The 9,014-nt window shown below is 35.8% G+C and overlaps 1 protein-coding gene across 1 annotated transcript in view; it reads right to left on the bottom strand.

Annotated features, from left to right (window-relative positions):
* Positions 1 to 4,396: 4,396 nt before the first annotated feature.
* Positions 4,397 to 9,014, bottom strand: part of LOC107567879 (corticotropin-releasing factor receptor 2) — an 84,294-nt gene continuing 79,676 nt past the window's right edge. The window contains exons 12-13 of the mRNA XM_016253657.1: positions 4,740 to 4,816; positions 4,397 to 4,466 (exon numbers count right to left, since the gene is read on the bottom strand). Of these exons, the coding sequence (XP_016109143.1) occupies positions 4,397 to 4,466; positions 4,740 to 4,816 (147 nt within the window). The remainder of the gene's footprint in view (positions 4,467 to 4,739; positions 4,817 to 9,014) is intronic.

The raw sequence follows: 9,014 nt of genomic DNA, 5'->3' as shown, positions 1-9,014 counted from the left end.
AAGTATGTTTAGAGGCATTAAAAGGAGTCTCCTGAATCCTGCACAGATCATCAGTCTGATGTAATCAGCAACTAATGTTAGCTAATGACTACATGAATGAAGTGTCATCAGACAAGAGAGGCTCTTTCTCGCAATGTTTTATAATAAAACAGAGCAATAACACTGATTGTACATTTATGTACATTGTTTACATCCTCATACTTTCACAATTTAAGGCATTTGGGGTTTTTCATTAAATTACAGAAAATACATTATATACAAAGTATGTTAAAAAATCAAACACAAGAAAACAAATATAAATATAATTAATTTACAAAATTAATTTAAAATGAAATTAAAATGAAAGTGTATTGTCTTTGGCAAATATACAGGAGAAAGTTTCACCCTTCTATTATCTATTCTACATAATTAATTTGACCAACTAGTTTTTACAAATTTTTATTTAAAGGTATGAAAATCATGTATCACTGTACAATCTTGATAAATAACTGGAAATTCATCATCACTTAAATCATATTAACAACCTTAATAACACGTGTCGAGATCAAGTTTCGCACAGAGCTTGATTAATCAGTTCATTTGAAAATAAAATAATGTCTTTCCTCATATAAAGTCTATTTACACGAATGAAGGATATATTACACACACACACGCACACCAACAGCTCTTGTAGATGATATGGTGATACAATGGCCTTGTGACTATTCCAATATAATATGAGTTATTAAGTGTCTCTTTATGGAAGTATTATTACTTGTCATTTGGATTTTTATTGGACAGCAATACATTCAGTGATGTCTTCCAACTAGACAATGCGTTTTCAGTATCATTAGGATATATAAAAATAAGTATTTTGGAGATCACAGATTTTTTTATGAAAAATGTTTAAACTTCATTAAACTAAAACTAGATTTATTTATTTACTACAAGTCCATCTATTAAACCATTTACACTGATTTTAATCGCTGAGACCCAAAGGTATTTGTTATCCTGTGGCTCCCTCTGGAGGAGAACATAAGTATTCTGGCCTTTATCTATCATTCCCATTGATATAAATGACTGATATTTCAGAGATCGTACAATCTATAGCTGATGTGTACAAAGTTTGGTGAAGATCTCATGAATGGCCTAGAAGGAGTTTCTTAAAAAAGTAAGTTTCTTAAAAAAAAAAAAAAAAAAGTTAGAATGGCGGATAAACATTATTGAAATAAAAATTGGGCTTGATGCAAGTATTCAGAAGAAACAACTACTTTGACTTTAGCGTGTGTGAAACAGAGCAAAAACATAAAAGTTGCATATTATAGTGCCACTTTGTGGCTGATTTCGGAAGATTTGTACATTTTACTAGTGAATATGTCTGTTTTCATATTGGTCAGCATTTTGATTTGACATTACCAGCTGCTGAAATTTGATTGGCTGCTGACGTTCATGTTTGTTCAATTGTCCAAGTGATTTTCAAAGAATATGTTAGCACGTGACCCAAAAGCAAGAAAATCAATTTTGCACTTTGTTTCATGACATGGCTGCGGTGTTACAAGCGTTTTCATTTGTAGCGCCCCCTATGTCCGGAATTTGACAATTTGCTGTATGTCTTCAGAATAACCTGTCAGCATTGTATCCAGTATTGTTAAGTTTGAACATTGGTGTTTGGCAGATAAGGGTCAATTTACAAAAACTGGTGACGCATGAACATTTAATTTCCTTATATCCTCGCATTGCTTTGATGTATCAAAATTCTTTGATAACATTTGTCATGAGGGTCTACAGGTGATAGGTAGCCTTCCAAGTTTCATGCAAATTAGACCAACAGTCTAGGAGTAATAAAACCTTACATATTTTATATTTTCTTTTATAATCACATACATCATAAACCAAAGGACCTAAACTTGATGTTGCCTTTACTAATTTAAAAAAAGCTTTGAAGATGATTGACTGACAGACAGACAGATAGATAGATTGATAGGCAGATAGATAGAAAATGTAGTTTTCTGTATGTTTACACAACAATAATTGTACTAAAAATGGAAACGTTTTCCCTCTATGTTTTTGAAAAGTTGTCAAACAACATTGTCAAAATTATCACCTTTCACAGGGATCGGCAAAAACGACTAAAAACACTGTATTATTCATGATAGGCCAGTAGATTTTGTAGAGAAACACTATGTGCCTGCACACATTCCTATAGACTGAACACAATACATATGCTCACAACATCACAGTTTTCACATATTCACGGTTTTATAGTTTACACAGACAATAATGGCATTTTCAAAAACTTTCACTTTGAAACCTGTTTTCAAAAGTTTGTGTTTTCAGTCTCCAAAAATTCTGTTGCAGTGTAAATGAACAGCCAAAACGCATAAAAACCCTTACAAAAATTAACCATGGTTTTATTATAATAAAAGTGTAGTAACCATTTTTTATTTATTTTTTGGCTGATTGATTGCTATTTGTATAACCACAGTTTTACTATAAATACCATGGTTAAACTATGATTAGTGTTGCAAAACCATGGTTAATTTGTGGTTACCATGTTTAAGTTTTCCATATTTAATTGAAAACGGTGTCATGTAAATACCCCATAATCTCCAAATCAATGAAACTGCATTCAGCTGGACTTGCCTGACTAGGTCTGATTATTGCAGGCTCTGTTCAATTAAATCAACACTTAAATGGAACTTTTTCAACGACATAAGGCTGGTTAAAAGGTCTCACCCAGTAACAAACTAACTATACATTCATAAAGTTTGCCACTCTGGATCAAGGTTTACTGTGGTTACGGATAACAATCTGGTGACCCAACTGCAGATAGCCAAGCTTGGGAAAGGACAATGTTGGGTGGCACCGCATGCTAGTTTTGATTTTGCAGCGAAGTCCAAGGCTGGACAAGAAAAAATTTCATTGCTTGCACTCATCCAGTTGACGCAGTGAACAGCAAGCATATTCAAGCTTTTCGGTTTTGTAACAGATTTGTAGAAATCCTGACCAATGACTGACTCCAATACACACAAGTGTCCGTTTTAGATGGTTTGTCTAGCTTCAAACTGAGAGGACTTATGGAAGTCATACCATGAAGCACTGGCCCTTGCAAGTGTTGAAAGAACGATGTCCAGAGTGAGATGCCATTTGCACTGGCTTTAGATGAAGAATGCTGTATGAAGGCTCCATGTGTTTGACTGTGAGCAGTGAGTGAGCGGCGGAGCCCCGCTGGATTAACGGAGGGTGAGGCAGGTTGATGAGCAGTTACTGCAGATATCAGACTGAATGTTAATGTATTTCACCAGTGCTGGATAATGTTTGGACTGGATAGCAGAGGTTGCCTTATCTGCTGCTGGTGTAGAGATCTGGAGACTCTAGTTCCTAGTGTGATTCAGATGCCAAGTGTGGACTGAACTTTAGATCCCTTTATAATAGAACTCTGGGAATTGATTTGCCCGATCAGTGTGCTGAGTGCTCATCCGTTCCCTGCCCTAAAAAGTATTAAGTTCCTGGAGTGTCTTTACCAACTCTAGGTGGCATAGTCAGCTACCAGGAATATTTAACTATTTCCCCACCAATTTTTTGTCATTTAGGAGACTGAATCTTCTGGCCTTCCATGTTTTTACTGGATGCTATTAAATATCTTCTGAAGTAATATTGAATGTCTGGATCAAAACAGTGAAGAAGCAGAAAGAACAAGCGATCGCACATGTAAGTAGATGCACATGTAAAATAATGCAATCATCAAACATTACATTACAACAGCATATAGATCAAAACTGCCTAATATTACCGAATGAAATGACGACAAAAAAATTGGTTTAGGACTGTGAAGCTTTGTGGGTGTTGATGGACTACAACATCTCGATCTACTCTATCTAGATCTTCTTGATCATCATTCTGAATCCAATCCAGACGTGGTCTTCGACAAAAAAAAAAAAGTTCAAAATGTTGCTTTTTTTTACATAAAACTTGCCCACATACAAGTGTAGATAAAACAAGAATGCATGAAAACTCGAGCAGAGGCTCTGTTATTTCTTTTGACATTGCATGTTCAGATATTCATACAACAAAATATTCCAGGGGCCATTAAAATTTCTGTGAAATTATCAAAATGCTGGCGGTGGCTGGGTGGATAGATAGATAGATAGATAGATAGATAGATAGAAATGGATGTTAGGGTCTTCTGGATGGTTGCATCTGCTGAGTGAAAAGAAACATTTCACCAGTTCAGTTAAAACCCTTCAATTCAGGGGCCATTGTCAAAATTACACAAGAGATATAAATTAAATTTGCTGCTTGTCAGATGTCACACTCCTGACCATCAAAGGCCAAAAACAATCACTTGGTCTCTCGTGCCACTTGCAGTCCAACTGTGTGGCTGAATTATAAAAGAGGAAAAGCTATTGCGTAAAGGTCAGACGGCTGTGGTCTGCTTGATGCTGTGAAAGCTGATGCGGGTGGGGGAGGTGGGGATGGACATGGCTCTCGCCACTCTGACTCGAATATGGGGTGCTGTGTGTACATTTATGAGGAAAAAAAATTAACTTAAATGATTTTAGCAAATGGCTGCAATATAACAAAGAGTGAAAAATTTAAGGGGGTCTGAATACTTTCCGTACCCACTGTATATATATGTTTCACTTAATTCCTCCATGCTCTTGCTTGTTCTATTCTAAACAATGTATGAAACATTTATTTATGAGCACTTTTTGTATTGATTAATCGCTTGTATGCGGGTGGGGGAGGTGGGGATGGACATGGCTCTCGCCACTCTGACTCGCAGCGAGTGTTTGTCTTGCCAGCGGTGCCAACGTTTTCTGGCTGCAGAACGTACCTATAAAGAAAAAAAAATGCAATCTATGGTATTTTACTTTCAGCATTTTAACTTGTGGAGGACAATCTGCAGAAATCCATGAAATGTAAATGGTAAAACATACTACACTTTTTTTGTTTTTTAATGCATTTTAAAACTGCATAGCTCATTGCTATACGGCTGCTAGAACATTCTGAACCTAGTTTCCCAAAAGCATCCTAAGCTTTGGTAGATTAAACTTAATGATTGCATTACAATTTATTTTAGTTTTGCCACCTGTTTAATGCAGTATTTATTTATGAGCACTTTTTGTATTGATTAATCGCTTGTATGTTGCTTTGGATAAAAGTGTCTGCTAAATGAATAAATGTAAATGTAAAATTAATTAATTAGTAAATAAATAATGTGGCACGCAATGATTTGTTTGTGGCATGATTGCTGAGATACCTTTTTAAGTTAAAAGAGAATTAAAACAAACTAAAAAAATGATGCCTAACATGGTATGTGTATATATACAGTATCAAAAATACGTTTGTGAACGGTTTGAAAATATCTAGATTTTTATATTGCTTACTCAAATGTCAGGTCGCTGGAATGCTAATAATGAATAATAAAGCTTTCTAACCATGCTGGAGCTTCTGATCTTCAAATCAGTCATAGACGAACACAATATGATTAATTACACACAAACAGTTGGACATGTCATTGACAGGGCAGGCTGGAAAAAGTAAATGACCCTCCGTGTTACAACTTCTCAAAAGCTAATTGTATTCAATTAAGGACTTGGGATGTGTGAATTTCACAGTTATCCTGCCCTTCAAATAAAGGTAGCTCTCAAGAAATACTGGTTAACGTGTGACATGCAAATAAACAAAGGAGTCAGAACATTATAGATAATTCACACGTTTTTTAAAAGAAAAAGGGGCATCAACACTAAAACCTCTTCCCAATTATGGAGTATGCTGGAAGGAGCAATATGGTTTAGTGCTGCTTTGCTGGTCCAGGGCTTGGACGCTGTGCAAGCACTGAAAAAACAATACATTCTAAGAGGCGATCCAAAGCACACAAGTAAATCAACTAAAGGTAAAATATGTGTTTTCCTGAGTCCTGACCTTAAGCCAGTTCAGATGCAAAGAGAGCAGAGCTTTCAAGACAACCTAGAAATATTCATAAAATGAAACAGCTTTGTGGGGAGAGATGGTCAAAAAATAAACTTAAATAAATACAAAAATAAAATAAACAACTACAGAAAATATTTTTAGAAGGGTCTTAGCTAAAAGAGAATTGACAAGTTACTAAATTCAAGAGTTTACTTACTTTTTATACCGTGCTCTGACAATGATTATTCAATGCAGAGTATGCTGGAAGGAGCAATATGGTTTAGTGCTGCTTTGCTGGTCCAGGGCTTGGACGCTGTGCAAGCACTGAAAAAACAATACATTCTAAGAGGCGATCCAAAGCACACAAGTAAATCAACTAAAGGTAAAATATGTGTTTTCCTGAGTCCTGACCTTAAGCCAGTTCAGATGCAAAGAGAGCAGAGCTTTCAAGACAACCTAGAAATATTCATAAAATGAAACAGCTTTGTGGGGAGAGATGGTCAAAAAAATAAACTTAAATACAAAAATAAAATAAACAACTACAGAAAATGTTTTTAGAAGGGTCTTAGCTAAAAGAGAATTGACAAGTTACTAAATTCAAGAGTTTACTTACTTTTTATACCGTGCTCTGACAATGATTATTCAATGCTTTCAGTAAAAATGTGAAAGGTACAACTGTTTGTCTAATTGGCACATCGGCGGCGCCATCAATGTCTGTCTGCAGCTCCCAGCTACGACTTAAGAGGCTGTTCAAAATCCCAGTGGGCCACAGAGCACCACTCACAGTTTTCCACTAAACTGCATGATATTAGTCACAAATAGTTGTTAACTTCACGTTCGGTGTGCGACCTCCTTTACGCTTATAGTGCCACTGTGTTGTATAGGTATAAAAAATAAAGTTAGATGGGTTCCTTTCATATTTTTACTCAATGCTATGTTAGTAGCATACATTAGTAGCTACGCATACACCCTTCAGGTGTGATGAATGTCTGAAGTCAGTTTAGAATCATGAGAATTTGCAAGCTCCGCCCACCGAGGCACTGCGTCTCCAGTGCCTCAAAAACACACGGCTGCAACATCACTCCTCAGATTTCCCTTCTTCAGGAAGATGGTTTATCTGTCTGTGCTTTTTGAGAAGCCTTTGGATTATTGAATATCATGTTTCAGCAACCCACGTTGAGTAGTTTTATCATTCCTCATGGTGGAACACGATGCCCTTTTGAAAGTGTGTGTCTCAGTAGACTTTATTATGAGCGAGGACACACACAATAAATGTTATTTAGTTTTTTTTCTGCTTCCAGCACATGAAATTCAAGCAATGACTGTTCACTTGCTGCCTAATATATCCCACGCCTTGACAGATGCCATTGTAGCGATACAATCAATGTTATTTATTTCACCTGGCAGTAGCTTTAATGTTGAAGCTGATCAGTGTATACACATGCCATACCAGACCTTTAGTAAATAGATTAGTTTAGTTAACATACATATTAATTGCCTACAGTTTTACTGATTTTTTGCATTTTTTATGTTGAGTTTTTTTTTTTTTTTAGTGTTTGAATTTGTTGCCAGAGAAAAGGCGACAAGCCTTTGGGCAACAGAAGCACTTCTGCAATCCAAAGCAACTGAAATAAAGAATCTTAAACAGCCGTAAAACAATCCTTTGATCTATTTTCCAACAACTTGAGCACTTTTGAGTAAGGTTTGAAAATTATGAATAATAATAAGGTATCTTAATACCAGCAATCCTATGCAACAAATTATGCAGATTTAGTACTTACCAGTACTTTACTTTTGTTTCACTGTTTTCTGTATCTGTTTCTTCTGTTGCTGTATTCATTGTCACTTGGTGATTGAAGTTATTTGATGGTTATCTGTCATTTAGTGATTGAAAGCAGAAGCACATTATGCCCATTATTATCTATAGTCTTTGAAAAATGGTTCCCAACCCTTTTTTTTTCAGGTGACCCCTATTTCACCCCCAACCCCAACCAAATCAGTTGTTAAGGTTTTAATAAATGCAACAACATCAGAAACATAAAATAATGACATTATCAATGATGGTTGAGTGACTACAACATGATATGTTATCTACTAACATGTATTACATGTTAAAAAAGTTTTGTTAAAAAAAAAAAGATAAATCTGACATTTCAGGCTGTAAGCCATTTTTAAGAAATAGGTTAGTAATCAAAATGATGAATGGTTATAGGTGTTTTATCAGCTCTGTTAATAACACTATACATTATTATTTGAATTGCTTAGATTTTTAGAATGCACATTAACTTATTTTCCAATGCACTGCTTTGAACAAACATGGCAAACGGGCTGAATACAAATGTAAATCCACTGTCTGACAGCAGGTGGCACTCCTGGAACAACAGAAATAAAGCTGTTTCCATGGTAACCACTGGCAGTATAGAAAAATACTGCCATCCTAAATTTTCGCAAGAGAGTCGGTTCCCTTTAGAGATGCATTCATATAATTCATTCATAATTCAATTCATTATAATTTCCTTCATCACTCGGTTGTAAAACCTTTCACTGCCTTCTGCCATATTTTCACACAAAACAAAATCTACGCTGCATGCCGTGCCCGCGTAAGACTGGTACTATCTTTGCTTAAAGGAGACATATTATGCCCCTTTTTACAATATGTAATATAAGTCCCTAGTGTCCCCAGAATGTGTCTGTGAAATTTCAGCTCAAAATACTCCACAGATCATTTATTATCTCATTTTGAAAATGCCTATTTTGAGTGGAAGCAGAAACACGCTGGTTTCTCGGGCCTGTCTCTTTAAATGCAAATGAGCTGCTGCTCCCCGCCCCCTTTTCCAGAACAGAGCTGTGTCATTACAGCTGTGCCTGCTAAAAACATCTGTTTTGGTTCTGATTATCATGTTTATCACGCTGAAATTCATGCGTTTTAAACCACATGAGTTTAAACTTCAGATATAAGGTTTTCTGAGCGCACACATCCGAAGCACACGCACAGAAAGCAGCTGTCACAGCATGTGAGTACTAAACTAAGTTCTCTTTCACACAAGTTTACGTTAAAAGCACACATGAGTTACAAAAACAGTGGGTTATGTCTGTGAAGGTAAACAGCTGGGAAATAA

This window comes from Sinocyclocheilus grahami, unplaced genomic scaffold (assembly GCF_001515645.1).
Source record: "Sinocyclocheilus grahami isolate Dianchi unplaced genomic scaffold, SAMN03320097.WGS_v1.1 scaffold1193.1, whole genome shotgun sequence".
Classification (NCBI taxonomy): domain Eukaryota; kingdom Metazoa; phylum Chordata; class Actinopteri; order Cypriniformes; family Cyprinidae; genus Sinocyclocheilus; species Sinocyclocheilus grahami.
Note: the sequence above shows the minus strand (reverse complement) of the source record. Positions and strands in the feature narration are given on the sequence as shown.